Genomic DNA, 24,297 nt, shown 5'->3' with positions numbered 1-24,297 from the left:
TATATCTTTAAGGGGCAAAACCAAAACACAAAGCCAGAAAGATGTGATGCTCTTTCTCCTGTGTGCTCCTTGCCAAGAGAGGACACTGAGCTGCACACCTGCGGCCCCCATGTGCTCACTTCTCTGTTCGAGGTGAGAGCGCCCCTCGATCCTCGGTGCCAAAGCCAGATGGAAAAGCAGCTCAATTATCCTGCAGCTGTTCCAGATTGGGAATCAAAGCACAGATGCTGGAGGAAATCAAGTTTTCATACATGGATTCCTCTACTGTCTGCCCTTACATGTAGACTCATCATAACTGGAAACTACCAACATTTCCGTTTTAAAATCTGAGATGTACCATTCTCCTTCCAGTTCCTTTCCCCGGTTCCTTCATAATTTAGCCCAAAAACCTTGAGATGACACTGAGGAAGACAGAAATTCATGGGGATTGTGATGGTGGGTAGGAAGGGGTTTTGGGGGTGGGCAGCCCACAGTGTGGTGTTGAAGCCCAAGGCACGTGATGATCCGTACCAAGGGACGGGAGGCTGGAAGCTTAGTGTGGGCTGTCAGAGACCAAGAGAGGTGAGAAGAGCATTCCTGCGAGGGGTGGGGGCCAAAAAAGGTGCTTGCTGTCTAGGATGTGGAGATTGGAGGCCAAGCCAGATCCCAGGGTGTGCTTACACAGGCGATAGGGCACAACTCTGGAGACAGAAGACTGGGTTACATTCAGAGGAAGTGATCGAATTAGTAAATATGTTCTTAGTGCTGGACAAGGGACTTACAAATATGGAGAGGGAGAAAATTAGGATGAATTTGTGATGTTGGACTGTAATCAGAAATATCAGTGTGAACTGCTGGTTCTTAAAATACAGAGATCTAGAAATATGCAGAATATATAAATACATAAAATGTGTACATATATGCATGTATACTCTGTACATACACATACCTATATTACAGCTTGGGTGCAGGCACGTGTACGTATGTGTACATAGGCCGTGCGCACAGAAAACCCCTAGCTCTGTCCCTCAGTGGGAGCCTGGAAAGGACATCGCAGTAGCGATGAGTGCACCTAGTGTACGTGTCTTAGCTTTCTAACTTCTACTCTCTGCTAGGAGGGGTCAGGGCTCCTTGAAGAAGGACAAATTCCAGCATGCAGCAGGGAAAGTATAGCATAACCTGCTGTTAGTAAGTACGGACATGTTCAAGGAATGAGGGGCATATGCAAAAGGACACCCAAGAAGAAAGAGCTCCCACTGACCGAATATGGGGACTGAGCATAAATATATTCTGACGGTAACAGGTAACCCACTGAAGAAAAGAGGAATCCATTGTGACAACATACACTGACACCCCTGCCCCAAGTTCTTATGTTAGAGACCTACTCTGAAATGTAGATGGTATTTCAAAATGGAACCCTTGGGTGATAATTGGGTTTAGATCAGGGCATATGGATAGAACTCTCCTGATGGAATTAGCACCATTCCAAGGACAGGCACCAACGAGCTGGCTTTCTCCCTGTCTCCCCCTTAGACTCTCTGCCATTGGAAGACACGGTGAGAAGGCAGAAGTCTACAAGCCAGGAAGCGGGCCCTCAACAGCACCCAGATCCTGGCCATCCCAGCCTGCAGGAACTGTGAGAAATGAATTCCCATGATTCCAGTCCTCCAGTCTACAGTATTCCATCATGCGAGTCCAAGCCAATACACATACATAATGCACAGAAAATGTGATGAGGATCAGGATGTCTAAAGAGTCTCCAAGTTCCTGTCCACAAAGTATTTACTAAATGCAAGGCAAAGAGAAACTTTGCTTCACAATCCAGAACCACCTTCATCAAGTGCTGAAGATAACATCAGCAGTGACAGGACAAATCGAAATCACAGCATCCCTTCTACAGAATTTCTGCCTGTTTTTCTCTGAGTTTGAGATTCTTTCAAAATAAAAAGTAAAAGGACAAAAACTAACCAACGAACCAAGGACCCAAGATGTCAGACTTTCTACTCTTGGTTTCCAGTTGAAGAGCAGAGGACCATTTTCTGAGGCTAATTCTTGGAAAACAGCCTAGTTTGGGATGTCAGTGTAACTCATTTACGTCTACCCTCCTATGTACCAGTTTCCATCCCCATCAAAGGAAATTAACAGCAGTAAAAATGTTATATAAATTATAGTATCTTTTTCAAAACATTTTTTTCCTACCTCATTAAAAAAAAAGTCTGTTTTTGTCTGTTTCACAGTCACCCAGCCCTTGGAAATTAAATCATTTATCATTCCTGTTCTGCTGATCAAACCTGGTGCTCAAACCCCAGCTGGCAAATCACCTTACTTCTGAGTTTGTCTCCTTTCGTGTTACATGCTCACCAGCTTGAACATTCTTGGAAAACCATCTGACAACATCATTTCCAAGGGCTCTGCCATTTTTTTCAATTCACTTGACTTCTGTTGGACTTGCTGCTTTTCATTTTTAGATTACTGCTTTTCAAAGTTTTTCTTCTTCAGAATTCCCAATAAAAGCCTCCAGACCTTTCAATTACTTTCAATTACTATGCCTCACGGTCTCTTTAGTCATCACCATTCCCAAATCTTGTTTCCAAAATGCATCTCACAGATAGGCACAGCCTTCCACAAAGAGGGTGATAACAGGGGCACCTGGGTGGCTCAGTGGGTTAAAGCCTCTGCCTTCAGCTCAGGTCATGATCCCAGGGTCCTGGGATCAAGCCCCGTATCAGGCTCTCTGTTCATTGGGGAGCCTTTTTTCCCCTCTCTCTCTCTGCCTCCCTCTCTGCCTACTTGTGATCTCTGCCTGTCAAATAAATAAATATTAAAAAAAAAAAAAAGAGGGCGATAACACTGTAAGCGAATGTGAATTACATGATTCTGAACTGGGTATAAGGATACAGGCAGAAGTACTGATAGGGTGACAGAGGGGTGAACCTTGCACACATGGGGCTCAGCATAAGAGGCCACTCAGAAGACGCCGTTCTTATGGAAGTCCAGAACAGGGAAGTGTATAGCGACAGAAAGTAGGTTAGTGATTGCTTAGGGCTGGGAAGTAAGAGGAAAATGGGGCAAGAGCTCAAGGACACAGGGTGTCTTCTAGAGGTGATGAAATGTTCTGAAATTGAGTGTGATGACGCTTGCACATTTCTGCGGATATACTGCAAACCATTGAATCACACACTGTGGGGGGGGGCCTGTATGCTATACGAATTACACCTCACTAAAGCTGTTAAGAATATAAAAAGTGAATTAAAAGCACATGTGTTAGGGGCACCTGAGTGGCTCAGTGGGTTAAAGCCTCTGCCTTCGGCTCAGGTCATGATCTCAGGGTCCTGGGATCGAGCCCCACGTCGGGCTCTCTGCTCAGCGGGGAGCCTGCTTTCCCCTGCCTCTCTGCCTACTTGTGATCTCTGTGTGTCAAATAAATAAATAAAATCTTTAAAAAACAAAAACAAAACAAAAAAACACACGTATGTTAAAGTTTCATTTGGCGTACAAAATTTGAAATGTTTTGAGTCTACCCCTCTCCCCATTTAAACATTTGAGAGGAGTTGTATAAACTCAAATCCAAATTAAGCTACACCACTGACACACGCAAAAACCACTTTTGGTTATGAAAGGTGTCCATTGTCAGCATTAGGGCAACGGGGTGGTAAAGAGACATTCACTTATCAGGGTTATTTTTGGATTGTCTGATTCACATGATGGAAAACCTTCAGGAACAAAGCCTTTAAGTAAATGTGTTTTTTAAAAAATTACAGTTGGTCAGTCTCCCCCCTCTTAAAGGCACTTCTGCACCTCAGTGTTCCCATCCGGAGGAAGCCATCCAGGCCGCCTCCACCCACTCCCTGCACACGAAGAGGGGCTGGACAGGATGACCACAATCCCCTGCAGGGCTAAAAAAAAAAAAAAAACTCCTCTTCTAAATTCTAAGTGCTAGGTTCTCTTACCTTCTTCTTTAAAATGACTCTTTGTGTCTTCGGGGAGACATCCAAGACAAGCTCCGCACACGCAGTGGTCTTGCTAGAGGCCCCGGGCCTTCCTGTCCCCTCCTGTAAACTAGAATTAGAACAATAATGCACACATACATACACGCATCTACATACACGCACGCGTGTATTCAAGAACTCAGATGCAAATCCTTAAAAGGCTTAAAACCTCATCTATAAAGAGGAAACTTTTTTTTTTTTTTAATCACAGCAGAAAAAGTCTAACTCAAGTTGTGGAAAGATCAAGGTTGTGCTGTTTTCTTGTACAGTTCAAAGATTCATTTGTCAGAAGACGTACTGACATTTCCCCCTCTCCTGATGATTTTAGTGCCTTAAAATTCAGACATAAAAGAATGACTATATATCCTTAGAGCCCCCCACCCCCAAATTAAGCCAGACATTCCAAGCGTCCAAGAATTAGCTCTGCTCTTTGCCAGAGAGAAGATCAGCCTCACTGTGTCCCCAAGGCTTGGCAAGAAATCAGAAGTCCCTTTAGGATGAAAAGAAAACAAAGGGTTTATAATCACCTGCTTCCAACTCGATCGTGTTGTGTTTCTCCATGGCTTAAGAATCCTAAGCTTTATGGAATGCTGCAGGCTAGCTACACTTTGGGGTATTTTGATTAGATTTTATTTAGATTATTCTCCTGTTTCCACTAATCTTTATCATCAAAAAGGGACCGAGAAATTCGGAGTGAAAAACTAGTTTTCATGACCAAAAAAGTACAAGTGACAAAAATAAACACATAAATTAGATTTCAACAAAATTAAAACCTTCTGCTCTTCAAAGGACACCAACAAGGAAGTAAAAAGACAATTCACAGAACGGGAGAGAAGATGTCTGCAAATCATACAGCTCATACAGAATCTGTATCCATATTATACAAGGGACTCAAATTCAACAACGAGATGCAAAAAAAAAAAAAAAATTAAAAACAAGTAAAGGATTTGAATGGACATTTCTCCAGAGATACGCAAATGGTCCGTAAGCACATGAAAAGCTCAACATCATGAGGTATTAAGGAAATGCAAATCAAAACCACCCGCAGAAGTCACTACACACCCAGTAGGAAGGCTACAGTCAAAAACCTGTGAAACAGCAAGTGTTGGGGAGCTGTGGAGAAGCCGAACGCTTGCCCACTGCTAGTGGGAAGGCACAGTGATTCAGCTGCCGCGGAGAGCAGGAGAGCAGTTCCTCAAAAAGTTAAACCTAGAAACACCATGGAACCCAGCAATTTCGGCCCTAGGTGGATACACCAAGGAACTGGAGACAGTACTCCAACACACATGGGCAGACGCACGCTGACAGCAGCCCCCTCCACAGCAGCCGAAACTGCACACCACACTGGCGTCCATCAGCAGAGGAATGGACGCCAGAGTGGGGTACATCCATACAACGGAACATTACTCGGCCACAACAGGAAGGGAATTCTGACACATGCTAGAGCGTGGATGAACCAGGAAAACATCATGCTAAGTGAAAGAAGCAAGAGAAAGGGCCACATATTTATGACCCCATTTATGTGAAATATCTGGAATAGGTAAATTCTTAGGAATGGACAACAGACTGGTTGTTGCCAGGGGCTGGGGGGTAAGAAGGTGGTGCTGAGTAACTGCTAATGGGTTGGGAGTTTCTTCCTGGGCTGATGCAAATGTTCTGGAACAAGACCCAGCGGTGGCCGCAGAATAGCACAAACACACTAAATGTCACTAAATGTCCCTGAACTGTTTGTTTTTAAACGGTTAACCTTATGTTGTGTGCATTTCACCTCAACTGAAACTAAAAGCCAAAACAAAACTAGCCTCTTCCTCATCATTTGTTCTCTGCAAAAATGCAAAGAAATCGTGTCTAAAATATGCCCAAACATGGTACAATCTCTCCCCACACCAAAACTCCCCGGAACCTCTCGCTCTCTCTGCTCCCTATCTGCCCAACCCATTAAACTCACAATCACCGAAGGAGTCTTCAGTTAAAGAGCGTAATAACTACTGGAATTTCACATGAGAACATAAAGAGAAAAACATGATTAGCAACCAGATTAAGAACTGGTTTTTCAGGCACTAAAACCTTAAGCACGTCATGCTGGCAAGTGCCATAATCTTTAAAAAGAAATAAGCAGCCTGACTTAATTACAACAAGATAAACAACCCAGCACCAGTATTTCCAAAGAGATCCGTAACAAACAAGGAAAAGAATGGCGATTCTAAGCAAAGATGCCCATTCAATTCATTCATTGCTAGTGAAATCTGGGCTCTAGGTAGGCGAGAGGCGCAGCCAGACCCAGAGATAATTTTGTGAGCCTCAGTGCATACAAAAATATCATTCATATGCAAAATTATTCAGAACATTTTGGTAAGGGATCTGACCTTAAATGTCCTGTCCAATGGGGGAGTTATATTTGTCATGCTAAAGATTTAGCTCTTTTCCCTGTTTTTCCCACAGGTAAACTTTAAAACTGGCCCATAACCGGCACAGAAACAATCAACTGTATTTACATTTTGCTGGAATGACCAGTTTTTGAAAGCCTGGTGTTTTGAATCTCTATGTACCAATCTAGCAACAGAATTGGAATAAACTTGCTATTCCTCACCTGAGTTTCCTAAATACAACTAGTGAGGACAGTGAAGGTTATAATTCTCAGGCGGCTGGAATCACTGTCAAGTTGAGCTACTCTGGTTGGCTATCAGTGATGACCAGTATTCTCAATAGGAGAAGGGAGTCAGAATGACGATTTGAATAATTATGATAAAGATCAGTCAGTTTCAAATGAGAAAAGAGGTAAAAATACCAAGAAGTTTAAAAAATACATTAAAAATACCACCTTAAAACAAGAGGAACAGAGGATATGAGAGTAATACCTTATGGGAGGAATGTTAAATACCAGAATGGATTATTGGTGAGATCTTTAAAAAAAGAACAGTCTTGCCTCTGGATAAATTTAATCTAGCCAGAAGACAAAGCTTTAGCCTAAGACCTCTCAAGATAGACCCTGAGCCTAGGATTTGGACAAGAATGGAAGGAATCTTCCTTCATCCTCTGGGCCTTTTGAGAACTGCTTAAAATCTAAAGCCAGTTAATAATTAGAGCCTTCTGCTTTATAAGAACAGTAGTTTAACCCAGAATTACCCCGAGAATGTATACGTAGCAGCGATGTAAATGAAGTTTTCGTAATAGAGCTGTCGGTTGTCCTGAAAATCATTCATGCTGCAGCTGAGCTCAGAGGAGCCCGCCCCTTTCACGGTGAGCGTGATGAAAGGAGGCAGGGTGGGTTCATCCCAGGCATAATCCAATGACGTCATGGGCTTCACTTCGGTTCGGAGTCTGGGTTCAGCTACACCGTGCTGAGTAAAGACCACTGGAACCTACGGTAATGGCAAAGAGGATAAAGAGGGCTTTTATTCAGAGTGCTGTCACTGGAAAGCGAGTCGGGGCTCTCCAGGCTCAGGCTCCAGATCCTGCCCAAGCGAACCCCACATGGAACAAAACCACAGTCATAAGCATAGTCCTCTAGCCTCTTCAAATGCCTTTCTAATCATCTTCCTAACCATATCAAGCCCCCAACAACTAAAGGACACAGGCCATCTCCTCTACTCTCACCCCGCCCAACCCTCGCCCCCATGATCCACTCTGAACACAGAAAGGAAAACAAATTCTGGCATTCAGCTTTGGGAAGTCACATATTGTAAGACATTGTTACTCAAAGGCGTAACTTAAAAGAGCCTCTTCTGATTTCCATTTTGTCTTTCCTTGTAAGATTTATAAAAAATGTTAACTGTAGTGACGCAACAGTAGAAGTGCCTGTTCCCACTGTCAGTGGACAAGCTGATTCTGATTCCTCTCTCTGTACGGAATGTCCCCCAGACGATCCAGTCAGGATGACTGTGGGGGGCTGAGAAGTCACTTCCAGACAAGGCTGCCCAGCAATCAAACTAACGAGCAGAAAACACCTGAGGGTAAGGATGTCTAGGGTTGTCCGGCTTGTCCGGCTGCAGAGATCCCCATATGGTTTCTTTCCAACCCAAGTCTAGAAGGTATTTCCTCCTTATCTTAAAGGCAATACGTACACCAACTTCCCGTACATGCAACAGCCAAACTGGCTCACGACCCCACTCGATACCTTAGAAAAGTTGTCAATTCGGAAAGGCGGGGGTAACTGGTCCGTGTCACTAAACGAGATCCTGTAGGTGGCTCCTCGGAGAGTAATTTCCACACGCAGGAAGAAGCACTTCCCCAGGGTATCTCTGCACATAAAGGAAGCAAAGAGGCTGCACACCATGGAGGAAACAAGTCACAGTTCGCTCAGACTTCTTGCCGTCGGGGTATCGCCTGGACCTCGACGGCCACCACTGCGTGCTCTTTGATCATATTTGAAAAGTAGAAATGGACCACGTAATCACACTGAATGAAAAAGAATGCATCCAAGGAACTTCTGACCAGCATTTGTCAGCATACAGTAAGACCAATGGTTTACGTGGTATGTTTGTCTTGGGTAATGGTGCCAGCGTAGCAAATGAGTAAAATAGTGTTGATGCTGCTTACACACACACACACACACACACGCACGCACACAAGAGTAATTACACATGGTTCAGACTAATGTATAGATGTTATTAATAATCAGTGTTTTTACTATAGGATGGCGAAAGGTGAGGAAGAATCCACCATTAGCACCAGTATATAAATCATGATTTTTTAATATATGTGTGTCTTTATGTACATGTGTATGTGTATTTAAATACAGATAGATCACTGGAGAGAAAAGGGGAGCTCTTCCTTACAAAGGAATATCACTTAACAAATGTAGAAGAAATGAAAGAATTAGAAAAATCACCACTTTGCAACCACCAATGTAATCATTGATTCAGGCAAGAGCCATCAAACCACCGCGTGAGAATTTCCTGCAGAGCAGAATATACACACAGTCTCAAACTATTACCCCGGTGGTCTGCTACTGTTTACAAAGAACCAAAGGTCACTGCACAGAGAGGCTGGTGGACACCACCCTGATCAAGTGAAGACTGAATTTAGCAACATCGATAATGGGACCGATGGATGTCACGGGCTTCCGGGGTGACCCACTGAGAAGCACACAGAACCACATAGGTAATACTCTTACCAAAAATGTCTGACCTAAGTCTATGTGTAGGAAACTCTCAGAAAAAAGAAAATAGAACATTCTACAAGAAAGTGGCTTGGAATGTCCACAATAGCCAAACTATGGAAAGAGCCTAGATGTCCATCAACAGATGAATGGATAAAGAAGATGTGGTATATCTATACAATGGAATACTATGCAGCCATCAAAAGAAATGAAATCTTATCATTTGCAACGACATGGATGGAACTAGAGGGTATTATGCTGAGCGAAATAAGTCAATCAAAGAAAGACAATTATCATATGATCTCCCTGATAATGAGGAAGTTGAGATGCAACATAGGGGGCCTGGGGGGTAGGAAAAGAATAAATGAAACAAGATGGGATCAGGAGGGAGACAAACCATAAGAGACTCTTAATGTCACAAAACAAATAGAGGGTGGCCAGCGGGGAGGGGGTAGGGAGAGGGTGGCTGGGTTATGGACATTGGAGAGGGTATGTGCTATGGTGAGTGCTGTCAAGTGTGTAAACCTGGCGATTCACAGACCTGTTCCCCTGGGGCAAATAATACATTATGTGTTAATAAAAAAAAAAATTAAAAAAAAAAAGAAACTGGCTTGGAGTCTTTAAAGATTTCAATGTCAAAAAAGGCAAAGAAGGAAAACAAACAAACAAACAAAAAAGGCAAAGAAGGAAAAGCAGAACTACTCTAGATTAAAGTGGATGGCTCTATCTGCCGAATAAAATGCATGATCCGTGACCAGATCCTCAATCAGGAGGAGGGGTGCTGCTTTATTATAAAGGACATTTCTTTCTTTCTTTTCTTTTTTTTTTTTTTAAGATTTATTCATTTATTTCAGAGAGAGAGAGAGAGAGAGAGCGCACACAAGCAGGAGGGACAGAGGGACAGGGACAGAGAATCCCAAGTATACTCTGTGCTGCGCATGGAGCCAGACCCAGGAGTCGATCTCATGACCCTGAGATCACAACTGGAGCCAAAACCAAGAGTCAGATGCTCAAATGACTGTGCCACCTGAAGCCCCTATGAAGGTGTAAGAAGCCCCACATCTATTATGAGAAACGGAGAGACGAAAGCCAGAGTCCCCTTACTCTCTGCTTGCCCCATTCCTTCAATCATAACAAACAACACAATAGACAACAAAAGGACCAGGCAAAGACAACCGCAGGCCCAACGATTCTTACCCATAACCTGCCACTGGTGGGGGCTTTCTTTATCCCCCGACCGCCTAAAGGGACTTGAACCCCATGACCGCCCAGGGGGACTCGAACCCCCCGACCGTCTAGGGGAACTCGAACCCCCCGGCAGGCCCCTGACCACCCAGGGGGACTCAAATCCCCCGGCGACCACCTAGGGGGACTCGAACCCCCCGACCGCCCAGGGGGACTCGAACCCCCCGTCGATCTACCAGCAGAGGGATGGGGCGTCCCCGCATCCACTCCAGCCCTGGGGAGCATGGCTGCGTCCAGCTTCTCCCCGGTGGGCCATACCCTGGAGCTCCAACCAGATAGACAGATAGGATCCTAATAACCAAGATCCCAATACCTCCGGAGGCTTTTCCTAAAAATTCCAATACTGGCTCAGCTCTCGTCATTTGATCCCGGATGAGCCCCCAATTGACCACCCCTGCTTTTTCATCCACATACAATTGGAAGGGCTTGGTAACATCTGGAATGGCCAATGCTGGGGCACTCAGATTCTTCCCTTCAAATCCTTCAATTTTCTGAAGTTTCCTATATCTAGGGCTGACTGACTGGCAAAGCAAGATTCATTGCCCTCTGATTTTCGGGTGCCTCAGGATCAATCGGGCTATACATTTTACAGGCTTCAATTAGCCTTTCTAGGAAAGCTCCTGGAGACTCATTCTTACCTTGAGTCACCGTACTAATTCTGGTTTAGTCCGAGAGCAACTTTTACTCCTGGAAATTCAGTTCCAGGATTTCAACATATCAAAGACCTGTATTTGTTCTGAAAGTCTCCCATATGAATTTCCTTTAAGGCGGACTTCATCTTACGAGAGAATTAAAACAATTACAAATGACAAAAAACTCAGAATAGATATGGTTAAATATCAAATGATGACACTTATCAAAGGATGTTTCAAAAGACTTTGTCAGGGGGTGCCAGGGTGGCCAGTCAGTACAGTGTGTGATTCTTGATCTCTGTGAATTTGAGCCCTACGTTGGGTGCAGAGGTGACTTTAAAAAAAAAAAATCAGAAAGCAAACCAATATTCAATTTTTTCAGCATGTAATGATAGTACATTTACTCAGAAAAATGTGCTCGTCTTTAAGTAGATAAATGAAGTGCTGCTGGCTAAATTAACAGGATGAGTTCAATACACTTTCAAATGGCTCGAAAAAAGTACGCATGCATGCACGCATGTAAGACACAGCAAGGACACAGCAAAATGCTAACATGTAGCTGTATCCGGTGAAAGATAAAGGGGTTTCCTTATACCACTTGTGAGCTTTCTGTAGGTTTAAGCATTTCAAAATGAAAACGTGGGGAAGGGCAAAGAAAGAGGCTTTGGGTCTGTGCTCAGTAGCTCTGTGCATTAAAACCATTCCAAAAGGTTAACAGAGGTATACCATCTTCATCCCCCACCACCACCCATTTTCCTTCCTTCCTCCCTTCCTTCCTTGATGTAGTCATGAACAACTTTTGCTTAATTCTGAATTGGCTTCCTCTTCTCACACAACATATCCAGGCGACCTCCACCCAAGCAGTACATAAACCACGGGTGGTTTTAGCTGCAGAACTAATGCCTCACGTCCCCAACGCATGAAGTCTGGTGGGGACACAGGATACTGGCAGACAAGAGCTCTGGTTGAAGCAGGGATGAACGCACTGGAACCCTGCCCACTTGGCTCCTTCAGCCCCTGAAGTCACCTCCTTAAACCCCCGATGACTCCTAGAAACACAGCTTGAAAACCCCTTTACCAGATGCAATGAGCTCTAATCAGGGCCAGGGCAAAAGGAATACACCACTGACCACAAAGGAAAAAAAACAATCCTCAGACAATGCATGCTTGAAAAAAGTCAAATACAGATACTAGTTTGCATTATCTAGTCTTAAATCAGCCATTTTCCTGTTCCTTTACAAGAGTGTTCTCAATGGAGAACTAACCATAAAGTATAAAAGCTTAAATTTTGCTTCTAAATGCTTTAAAATAGCAATGATTTCAGTGTCTTTAGCTGCCAAAGGATTTGATGAAAGAAATTAAACAGGACACAGATAAATAGAATGGCATCCCATGTGCACAGATCCAACCAAAGACTTAATGTTGTTCAGATGGCAATGCTGCCATTAAATGTGGATCTACACAATTAATACCGTCCCTACCCAAATCCCAAGTGGTTTTTTTCTGGAAATAGAAAAATTTACCCCAAAATTCTGATAGAATCAAAGAATTCCAAACAGCTAAAATATTTTTTTTTTTAAAGATTTTGTTTTAAAATAATCTCTATACCCAACATGGGGCTTGAACTTACAATCCCGAGATCAAGAGTCATGTGCTCTACTGACTGAGGCAGCCAGGAGCCCCCAAAATAATCCTAAAAAAAACCCAAAGTTGGAGGTTTCACACTTCCTGATTTCAGAACTTATTACAAAGTTACATTATTCAAAACAGTGTGATACTAACATAAAGAGAAACACACAGAAAATGGAATAGAGAACCGAGAAGTAAACTCTCACATTTAGAGTCAAGTAATTTTTGACAAGGGTGCCAAGACCATCCCATAGGGAAAGGAGAGTCATTTCAACAAATGGTGTTAGGAAAAACTGGATATCCACAAACGAAAGAATGGAGTTGGACCTTTACCTTGCACCATAGCCATACATTACTCAAAACGGATCAAAGACCTCAGGGTCAGAGCCAAAAGCATGAAACTCTCAGAAGAAAACAGAAGGGGAAGAAGCTTCACAAAGTGGATGTGGCAGTGATTTCCAGGTATGACATCGGAAGCACAGGGAACAAAAGTTAAAGGAGGGGAGTTGGAGTACATCAAAATTAAAAACTTCTATACGTCATGGAACTGTCACAGAACAAACAGGCATTGTACAGAATGGGAGAGAAATACACACAAATCATGTCTCTCCAAGAGGGTTACTGTCCAGAATACATAAAAGACTCCTGTAACTCAGTAACAGAAAAACAAACGGGCAAGCGATGGACAGACATCTCTCCAAAGAGGACATCCAGATGGCCAACAAGCATATAAAAAGAAGCTCAGCATCACCCACCACGAGAGAAACGTGAATGAAAACCACAGAGAGCTACTGCACACGCACCAGGGCAGCTATTATCGAAAAAGCTGAAAGTAACAAGTGTCAGTGAGGGTGTAGAGAAATTAAGAATCCTTGTGCACTGTTGGTAGAAACATAAAGAGGAGCAGCTACTATGGAAAATAGTACAGGGATCTTCAAAGAATTAAAAATTAGGGGGTGCATGGATGGCTCAGTTGATTAAGTAGCCGACTCTTGGTTTCTGCTCAGGTCACGGTCTCTGGGTTGTGTGATGGAGCCCCGCGCCAGGCTTTGCGCTCAGCACAAAGACAGCTTGGGATTTGTTCCCTCTCCCTCTATCCCCATGCCACCCGTGTGCTCTCTCTTCAATCAATCAATCAATCAATCAGTCTTAAAAAAAAAAATCTGAATCACCAGGGGCACCTGGGTGACTCAGTCAGTTAAGTGTCCCACTCTTGGTTTCGGTTCAGGTCATGATCTCAGGGTCATTAGATGGAGCTCTGAGTTGGGCTCCAGTCTCAGCATGAAGTCTGCTTGAGATTCCCTCTCTTTCCTTCTGCCCCTCGCCCCACTCACAGGTGTGCATGCTCTCTCTCTAAATAAACAAATAAATAAATAAATCTTTAAAAAAGAATTAGAAAGACCATATGATCCAGCAATTCCATTTCTGAGCATAGACCCAAAAGAACTGAAAGCAGGGGCTCAAAGACATCCTAGTGCAGCCACGTTCACAGCAGTACTCTTCACAACACCCAAAGGTAGAAGTGCCCGGAGTGTCCATCATGAGGTAGCCGGATAAGAAGTCAAAGGTGGTCTGTACATACAATGGAGTAGTATTCAGTCTTAAAAAGGAAGGGCATCTGCTCCAACACAGACGAACCTTAAGGACATTATGCTAAGTGAAATGAGCCAATCACAGAAAGACAAATACTGTACAATTCTACTCAATTTGAGGCACCTGAGTAGCCAAATTCATACAGAAAGTAGGTAAGTGGCTGCCAGGGGTTGAAGAAGGGGGATGCATAGTTGTGTTAATGGGTATAGAGCTTCATTTTGCAAGAGTTGGGAACACCGACTACCCTAAGTGTGCGTACACTTAACCTACTGAACTTAAAAATGGTTAAGATGGTCAATTTCACGTTATGTACCCAAGCCCACAAAATAATCTGTGACTTTGTGTTTTCTTTTTCATATGGTATGTGTATTTTATCACAACTTCAAAAAATTTAATACTTTTTTTTTAAAAGCATTTGATAAAAGCAGAAAGAAAAAAGTCATCGTGTAGTGGTTCATGCTGAGTCTGTTCAATTTTTCTGAATAAGGACCTGAGGGTCACTGGGTTAGGCAAAGAAGGCCAGATGATTTACTAAAACAACCAAGAGAGAGAAGAGCATACACAGTTGGAAAAATAGACAAAACCGTCTATAAACAATGTTAGCATCTAAATACAGACAGAATTTTCAGAGTCACAGGCAACCACGAGCTCAGGGCAATGCCGTGGATTTATAAGCCTCAGCCCACGGCAACTGTACCATGGTCAAAACTGTCAACATGCCCTTTGATTCCTTCCACCAAAACATTCGGTCCTACTTAACTGCTCACAGTTTAAAGAACTTTGTCTGACCTAGAAACGTATGTGCCCATTTCGTGAAGGGTAAAATTATTATTTACTATTTAATAGCTTTGGAGATGTTTCCAATGTATATGGGATGTACAGTCACCATTTACATTACTGTACCTCAAACATGGCTACTTTTTGTTTAAATACAGTCTCTGAATTTACCTCATGTTGATATGGAAGGAATTATTCTTGTTGACTTCGAAGCCTCCAGACCAAATACAATTGGGAACATCCATCAGTCTGACACATAAGAGCTGGTCATAGTCATTCCGAGGCCAGTGGAACACCACACTGGAACCAGGAAGGGTGGAGATGTAGCCTTCAGGATTGGCTGTTCCCTGAAATACACAGGATCCCTGGCTTTAGTCAACAAATCGAGTTATGACAGCAAATGTCTCCGAGTAACCACCTACTGTGAGCCTTGCCCTCTACCATGAGCTAGTTAGGGTTTCAAAGGCACAAAATGGTCATTCACATCACAAAACTTAGAGTGCTGACGTCGAGATAAGCCATGGCATTAAAACTCTCCGTGCTATTAAATAAACACTAGTCATTCTTCAAAAAGGGAATGACTTACCTGTCCCCGGGCAAATTCCCTCTGTGCAAATGCAAGCTTGTGAGATGATTTATTATCTAACAGGTAACGAGGGGCAAAGATGACCATACAGGTATCGATATATCGACCTCGGCCTTTCTTGACATCAATACCTGCAAATAATAAGAACCACTTCCGTGAGTTAATCAGAAGAAAGAAAATCTGTGGTCTGACAGATATCAACAGGCTTCCCAAGTACATAGTTTCCCTGAGAAAACAATCACATCACCCAGAGACGCTGTCAAGCCTCCCAACAACGAAATGAACACAACTGCACTCCAAGTCTTATTCTGCATGTCCACTTGGGCCTTCCATGGTGATACCGAAACCCTCGTAACTCCTAGCTTCTCCCTAAAGGGTGCCCAACCACGACAGCAGCTGAGACACACAGATGTTCAGCCACAGGTACCAGTGACTGCCATTTATGAAGCGGGCCACTAAGACAGTTTACGTACTACCTTTCTATTCAACTCTGGGACACAAAATTCCCCCCTTGGGAACTTGTCCCTTTCACATGATACGGCAGAAACTTCAGATTACTTAACTGGAATCTGCACGGCCCTGCATGCAGCAGACTCTCCTCTAGGACTTTCTTCTAGCCCACTGCCCGAGAGCCCAGCTGAACCACGAAGCTAAGTATCACAGGAAGTATTCATTCACAAGACAGGTGTTGCCAGCACCTACCATGTCCTGGGAAAACAGACTAGCAAACGAAACACATGCCAAGGAAAGAAAGTCATAATGGTTCAGCTGGGCGTCTCCAAACACTGGACCCCAAAAAAAAGAAGGGAAAATAGCACTGAGTCATCTTAAAAACTCTGATGGCAATTTTAAAAACTACAAAACTCTGTGGGATACGTTATTCATTCATTCAGATAATAATAGCAACTATATTTGAGGCACTAGGCTGAGCTCTGATTACACGATGATAAAAATATCGATAGTTAGGGCGCCTTGGGTGGCTCAGTGGGTTAAGCCTCTGCCTTCAGCTCAGGTCATGATCCCATGCTCCTGGGATTGAGCCCTTCATCGGGCTCTCTGCTTAGCAGGGAGCCTGCTTCCTCCTCTCTCTCTGCCTACTTCTCTGTGATCTCCACCTGTCAAATAAATAAATAAAATCTTAAAAAAAAAAAAAAAAGAAAAGAAAAAATATTGATAGTTAGAAATAATAAAAATAATATTTATTGAATTCTTAATGCAGGCTGCGCCTCTCCCAAAGGCTCTACATTTAATTCTCCTAACAACCTTATGAGATAGTATTTTCAGTCTTTCCTTTTTACAGACGAGGCAACTTGGGCATTGGGTCACAGAGCCCATCAGTGACAGACCTGGGGTTCAACCCTAGGCACACCGTCTCAGGAGCCCTTGCTCATTTCATGATGGGACATTTATAAGGACCCTATGCAGCAGTCAACAAGAGCCAAGAGAACCATAAAGAAAGAAGAGATCTTAGGACATGATAACTGGGTGTCCTGGTTGTCTTAACATAGCCCCAGCTATAAACAGTCCAGTCTGTTAACTCCATAATTCACCTGTACTGGCTTGAAAAAGCTGGTGTTGCTTTAAATCTAAGTCTTCGAAAGACCTGAAAGACTGAGCAAATCACAAAAACAGATGAAGTCTGAAATTCTGTACCTAAGAAATGCTACATAATACTCAAATAGGGATATGTGCCCTATTTTTTTTTCTAGAAAGCACTGTCAGAAATTGACATTCACAGCTAGCTGATCCTAACCAATACAAAGTCTGCCTAAAAAAGATATATTTAACTTGATATTACGAGAAGAGTCTACAGTATCAAGACCCAATTTAAGGGGCGCCTGGGTGGCTCAGTGGTTAAGCACCTGCCTTCGGCTCCGGTCATGATCCCAGGGTCCTGGGATTGAGCCCCTCATCGGGCTCCCTGCTCAGCAAGAAGCCTGCTTCTCCCTCTCCCACTCTGCCTGCTTGTGTTCCCTCTCTTGCTGTCTCTCTCTCTCTGTAAAATAAATAAATAAAGTTTAAAAAAAAAGACCCAATTTTTTAAAAAGCAGGCTATCTTATGTCCTTTTTTATCTTCGATTGCCTTGGCAAACTCCCAATAAATGACTATCTGTTAAGACTAAAATGTACAAAAATCCTTCTTTTTGGAGGTACATGTGAGGCTAATTGGCAGGTCCTCCCTGGCTTTTCATCTTGGGACTTCACTTTTAAACTCTCCTGATAGGGAGCTGGTTATCTAATTCCTCAAAAATATTCAAGGGAGAGATTCCACAAATTCCCTTGATAATACACACCAAGATCTCAAGATCCTTAGGAATTATAAAGTCCTATCTTAGCCCACCCCCTCTATCCCTTTCTTTGGTGTAACAACAAAATTCCTATCACAGTACTGTTCCTAAAAACATGACTTTTCATGAATGTTCCTTGCATAAAAGTTTGTAAGCGCCCTCACACCATACTTCTGACCGGAGACCTGTCTGCCTCTCTGCAGGAACTCTGCGCTTCTTGAGGGCCAGCTGCTCAGAAGCCACAAGTTCCACTTCTCCCCAGTCTGTCCCAACTGCGGCTTCTAGCCAACGTGCGGTGTCTTTCTTTGGGAACCGTCTCAAGACAAGACCCCCCAGCAGATAGCCAAACGCAGCATGAAATGCAGCCTTTGCCTACTCAAGAGGTGGAGCAAACAGATGCAAAGACAAAGTACAGAAAATGACCCGTGGCAAACAAACTAATAATAATAATAACAATAATATAAAAGAAAGAAAGAAAGAAAATGATCCCTGGCCGGAGGATCACAGAAAGTTTATTTCTTCTACTAAAAATCTTAACGTCAACCTTAAAGGAGACAGCTCCCAGGAGAACACATATGAATTCATGTTCCAAAAATAGGAAAAGGAAGCTGGGCTTGGAAGGGACTCTTGCTAATAAGTCCTCAAATACTTACACATACCTCTGACCTTCCACGGGACTCAGGGTAAACAGCTACACGAAACCACCTCGGATTTTCCTTCTACAACAGGGGCTCTTTGTAGCTGCACTGTCCGATTACAGTGGCCATTAATCTTGAACGGCTATTTAAATCCATTAAAATCAAGTGCGACGAGAGACTCAACTCCCAGGCCACACCTGCCCCATCTCTGTGCTCGGTGGCCACGCATGGCTAGTGCCATCACCGTAGAGAGTTCAATGGACAGCGCAGTTCTAGAGGGTTTTCCAGCATTCAACACTCCACAGTGCTTTGAGATCTTTGGAAATTATATACTAAAGGAAGGGTGCGCTGCTAACATTTTAACCTGAGACATATTTAAATCAAACTTATGTGCACCCTTCAGAAAGTCTTCTGACTATTGCAGATGGCTACGAGGAATGTAGGTACAGTCCTCTCCCCTTCCTTCAATACCTTCCACTTCAAGAAGTTAAACTAGCTTAGGGGCTTCTAATTACTATAACTGCTATGTACATTTTATGATATTTTTGCTTCAAATGTATATGCCCCAGTCATAATCCTACTTCTGACCCAGACTTGCCCTTTGCATCTGGGCAAGTCACTTAACCTCTCTGCTTCAGTTTCAAGGAGAACAATGCTTCTTACCCTCTTAGGGTTTGCAAGTTTTAATGAATGCGTGGGAAATGCTTGGAGGATGAAAAGCATTCTAAGTGTTCCTATTATTCCCATGAAAACCAGGGATTCAAGCCAAACCGATACTTTCCTGACACAGGTGAGTCTGAAATTAAACAGAGCCCCAGACCTCAAAAGGGCAGTGTTTTGGTGGCTCCTTGGATGCCCAGGAGAACAGATCTGTGTTGATATCAATCTAGCATTCAGAGAGCAGATACCTGACCCAATGCCAAATGAGAAAATCAGCGCTTGCAGCGTGGCCAAAATGTACGGCCAGCTTATCCTCCAAGCCTGAGGTCATCGGCCAATGGTTCTGATTCACCCACTGCTCCAAATGTAACCCACCAATGTTATAGATCAGCCCTGGGCGGTTTCCTTGCTGGATGACTTTCAAAGCTCGGACACCACTACCACCATCCAGTGAGAAGCCCTGACACCAGCCCGGCATGCCTTCAGGGTGAATCCCCCTTCCGATTCTCATCGTGCAGCTGTGGGGCAGAAAAGCAGAGATATATGTATTCAGCCGTGAGAAAGTCTTAATCAGGAACCGCTGCTGTATCTGCCACCCCAAACCAGAACCCTAACACAGACTCCTGCTCACGCTCGTGTGACTCCCCAGCACAGCAGGGCCATCAGCCAGGGGCCAGAACTCTGATCTTAGAGGCACACACGGTACTGCAATGTGTGAAATGTACTGACATCTACACCGGGACACGTTTGGAGAAAACAGGATTCAATCAGCTTAAACCATAAGGAAAGGACTACAACACCTTATTCCTCCGAGAAAGAAGGAGTCGAGGCAAACTCGTACTTTCCTATCTCAGGTGTCTCAAGGGTTCGTGGAACACCTTGACCGTAAGAGCAAAGGTGTACATGACTGTGCACACCAGAAATATATGTCCAGGAGATGCCGCTCGTGGTGTTTTCTTTCCCAGGCCTGGTACTGTTACAACAGCAAAGCGCCATCTGGTTGGCCAGTGTCTTGTCCCAGGTCCTGGAGACACACTTCCTGAATGTGTGCTCCGGCTGTACCACTAACAAGCCATGTAGCTTGTTTCCTCATCTTACTATAAAACAGTACTTCCTGCCCTGCCTAACCCACTGGGACGTGATGCGCGCGGCAGAGATGCTTCGTGAACCGTGGGTTCCCTGGGTAAGTCAAACTGTGTCACAAATGTCAAGTCCTTGATCTAGAACCGTCAGAATCCTCTCGGTAAAGGTGTGAGACTGTGTCAAGGGGTTGTCTATATCGCCATCCATGTCCCGTCAGTCCCCAGTTGGTCCGAGACTGCCGAGTTTGCAGCGCTCCTGAAGCCGTCCTCCCTCTGCGGCCCCCCTGCACTTCCCCGCAGCAGGGGAGGGCACTGCTCTCACCTCCCTCTGAGGAAGGCTCTAAATGAGAAGACTCCTATAAAAAGCAGAACGTCACAACCAAGAACAAAAGGGAATTCGTGCTCCTACCACACGCCCAAAGGCCAGGTCGTCTAAACCTCACAGCCGAGGCTGGCCCCTGCCTTTAAACACGCAGTGAGGGCTCCGAGCTCTTGAAATGGCACAGTTTATTTCAAAAAACGCCCTGGGCTGGGTTAAGGGGGCTGACATTTTACCAAAGGGCCAGGGTACCTTCCCTCTGATGCCAGCTCTGTTGCCTGTGCTGACGGCTCTGTGCAGGAGAAACCCTCGGAGAGCGGGGAAGGGAACACGTGGGTTCTCCCCGCTGGCCGAGTTATGAATAGAACTACTTCAATACATGTAAAATAAAACTAGCTTTCATTATAAGCCCACCAAATGGTTTATTTTCAATATCAAATGACACAGAAATTAGATCCAAAAAAATCCCATTAGGTCATGGTCCTACTCCCCTGCCAAGCCTGGACTGTTATCTACAGTATATTTCCACTTGCACAGATACACTCTAGCCTTTGCTAATTTCCCCTTCCCATAAAGAACAGTACTCACAGGTTTGGCTGCTCTCTGTCGGCGTAGCAGAATAAGAGAGGGCTCAGGCTCCGGGCCAGCTCGTGTTCCTCAAACTGGCCTGCGGCATCTGTCTTTGCATTGTCCTGTCTGAAGATCAGTGGTAACCCTTTAGGAAGGAGGGGGAAAGTTTACATCAATCCCACCCAGTCTACGCAAGACAGATGCAGACAGTAAAGGAAAAACATCGTCAAGCGGGAGAATCATGAAAATCAGATTTATTTGGTGGGCTCAGCTTGTTGTCTGAAAGGACGCTTCTGACCATGATTAAGCACTTGTTACCGAAGCAGGAGGGTTCACCAGCTTAGACTGTTGAAGTAATCTATTTGTATTGGCTCCGTTCAGTTAGCTGAGCGAATAAATCTGAATTCCCACGGCCAACGCCGAAGGCCTACTTGAGCAGCCTCTGTACATACCTGTTTTGTTAATCAACCAATACGGAGCAGAAATGAAGATCTTCAGGGACCCTTCTGCTCGACACACGATGCGGATGGTGAGGTTCAGCTGCCTCCGGTTGATGTCATACAGTCGCATCCTCACCATGTAGTTCTGGGTTCCCGGTGGAATGAGCAGTTCCTTACAGAGTGGAAAATTCTCCAGCGATACCCCTAAAGAAGATACAAGCTATTGTCTGCCTGGGTTCTCACTTCGGTTTGTCAAACGAGCTAGCAGCCGAACAAAGTTGGGCTCCTTTCAGAGAAATCAGTAACTACGTATGTAACTGGCAAAAATCTCATCAGAACGGCCATTTTCCCTTAGCTGGGGCGAGATACATTTGAAGCAAACCAGACCATCTGGAAGGTACACCAGAGAGTCCGAACTACATCATCAGAAGGATGACACTACCAAGCAGCTATCAGTAACAGCTATAATTTTGTGAGCTTCAGGCCCGGGGCAGGGCGGGAACCTCAAACACAGGAAAGGCGAGCACAGGGTAAGAGGCAAGGTCTTGGGCAGTCACACTGCCTGGTTTCCAATTTCCAGTATGTCCTTACCAGCTGTGTGATTCGGCGGGGCGGGGAGGGGTGGGGGAAGCTTACCTCGCTCACTGGGTCTCCTCTGCCAAATGGGGAGAACACCAGCAGGTCTGTCACAGGATTTTTACTAAAAGTGATCCTCCCTGTGGAGCGTGAGTGGGAAGGTAGGAGTGCTGGGTGTGCATGCAGTGCAATGGCAGGGGGACATTGCATTTTCTACAGGGCTCCAGGAACGTTTGTTGGAGAGATACTTAAATGTCAGAGCAGACACCTGTTTTCTTTAGAATGGATGACTAGCACTGCATTATTTTTTCTTTCTAAATGAAGCTCAAGGATTTACATATTCGCTGAAATGTCAGCGGGTCACCGTTGAACACGCTGCTTAAGTTCAATGAGTCTGGGGTTCCTTGCCTGTAAAATGGGGCTAATAGCTGTCTGCCTGAAACAGGGGTTGTGTGAAGATCGAATGAGAGGACACAGTGAGATCATTCACGCAGCTGGAGCAACACAAATGTCTCTGTTATCATGATTCCAATGTGACTACGACAGACTTAAAGCAACATACATCCTGCCCAAACTCCAGGCATCCCTCTTGACCTTAAAGGCTGCAAATAGAGTAACGGTTCTCTACGTTGACATCGTTTGTCCCCGTCACTGAAAATCACCTGGTGTGTAAACCCCAAGCCTCGGATCACGTGTGTAAAAGCACCTGACTTAACGTCTGGAGCCCCGTGCATGCTGAGCACATGTCTTCCCCTTTCCTGAAAAGAGGAAAGACCCAGGATTTTGCTCATTTTACAGCCAGGGAAAAAAAGCACTGTCTGAAAGGATGAAATGACTTCCTATAGTCACACATCAAGTGCGCAACATCAGAAAAGGGGCTCTGTTAAGTCCTCCCTCTAAATCTTTTGGATTTGTTCAGTTTTTCTTTTGATGACTTTTTAAGAAGTTTCTTTCTTTTTTAGTTGCATAAATCCCTTGAGCTGGGTTACTGAGATATCATATGTGCTATAATTTCTCTAAAATGTTTACCCAATGATCACAAAATACTCAGTGACATTTCCATAGAATTACCACCAATGATTCTTGGACTAAACACTCACCCAGTTCAATGTTCTGCGATGTATCAGCTGTGTGGAGGGCCACCTCTTTGCCAGGTTTCAGGGTCCCATTAATTGGCATCCCTTTCACATAAAAGTCAAGTTCACAAGGTAACAAGTTGCAGATGACCACAGTTGGAAGGAGGTATATGGTATGTCCTGGCTGTCTGAAGATCTGTTTTGCACTATCAGAAAATATGTTTGAGGGCATATAATCCGGGTAATTCTCCTTCTTTATGGCCACACAAAACCTATGAAGACAAAACACTGTAAAAACCAAAGAACTTGAATTTTTCCTCCTCAGTGGAGTATGAGAAAGCATACCTTAAAGTGGTTCAATCATGCAGTAAGATATCATTTACTGAGGTATAATTAAATCCCACTAAAACAGGTCATTTTAAATGCTCAGGTTGGTGAGTTTTGACAAAAATGTATACCTCTTTATCCGCTACCCGAAACCAGTTATACAATCTTTCTCTCATTCCAGAAAGTTCCCTCCCATGTCATCTCCCAACAAAGAAGCAACCAGTGTCTTTGTCACTTACAGATTGGTCGAGCCTATTATTGAGCTGCATGTAAATGGAATGATACAGCATTTACCACTCCCTGTGTCTGGCTTTTTGTGTGTAACGGAAGGTGTCTACAACATGCATCCGTGCTGTTGTATGCATTAGTAACTTGACCCACGTGACAATGGATGAATATGCCATTTATTTATTATTGGTCATCCTGTTGACAGCCAGCTGGGTTGTACCTCCAGATCAGTTTAGTGAGCATGGAAATCCTAAACATATCAAGTCTTCCAGGGAGGCCTGGAGGGCTCAGTCGTTAAGCGTCTGCCTTCGGCTCAGGTCGTGATCCCAGGGTCCTGGGATCAAGCCCCGCATTGGGCTCCCCGCTAAACGGGAAGCCTGCTTCTCCCTCCCCCACTCCCCCTGCTTGTGTTCCCTCTCTCGCTGTGTCTCTCTCTGTCAAATAAATAAATAAATTTTTAAAAATCGAGTCTTCCAATCCACAAACTTGGTTAGCTTTCCCTTAGTTATTGGGTTTTCTTCACTATCTCTTGACAAGTTTTGTCGTTTCTAGCATAGAAGAC

At 44.1% G+C, this 24,297-nt stretch overlaps 1 protein-coding gene across 11 annotated transcripts in view; it reads right to left on the bottom strand.

Moving 5' to 3' along the window:
• The window catches only part of VPS13D (vacuolar protein sorting 13 homolog D), a 250,476-nt gene that overhangs the window by 116,631 nt on the left and 109,548 nt on the right, over positions 1-24,297 (bottom strand). For all 11 annotated transcript variants that reach the window (XM_032863445.1, XM_032863446.1, XM_032863449.1 and 8 more), the window contains 9 exons: positions 23,205-23,452; positions 21,541-21,732; positions 21,107-21,233; positions 19,493-19,635; positions 15,532-15,662; positions 15,117-15,292; positions 8,086-8,209; positions 7,095-7,330; positions 3,930-4,038 (listed from right to left, as the gene is read on the bottom strand). In XM_032863445.1, coding sequence (XP_032719336.1) covers positions 3,930-4,038; positions 7,095-7,330; positions 8,086-8,209; positions 15,117-15,292; positions 15,532-15,662; positions 19,493-19,635; positions 21,107-21,233; positions 21,541-21,732; positions 23,205-23,452 — 1,486 coding nt within the window. The remainder of the gene's footprint in view (positions 1-3,929; positions 4,039-7,094; positions 7,331-8,085; positions 8,210-15,116; positions 15,293-15,531; positions 15,663-19,492; positions 19,636-21,106; positions 21,234-21,540; positions 21,733-23,204; positions 23,453-24,297) is intronic.

The sequence above is a fragment of the Lontra canadensis genome, unplaced genomic scaffold, assembly GCF_010015895.1.
Source record: "Lontra canadensis isolate GAN:19392208 unplaced genomic scaffold, GSC_riverotter_1.0 scaffold25, whole genome shotgun sequence".
Lineage (NCBI taxonomy): Eukaryota > Metazoa > Chordata > Mammalia > Carnivora > Mustelidae > Lontra > Lontra canadensis.
This window is presented reverse-complemented; position numbering and strand designations above follow the sequence as displayed.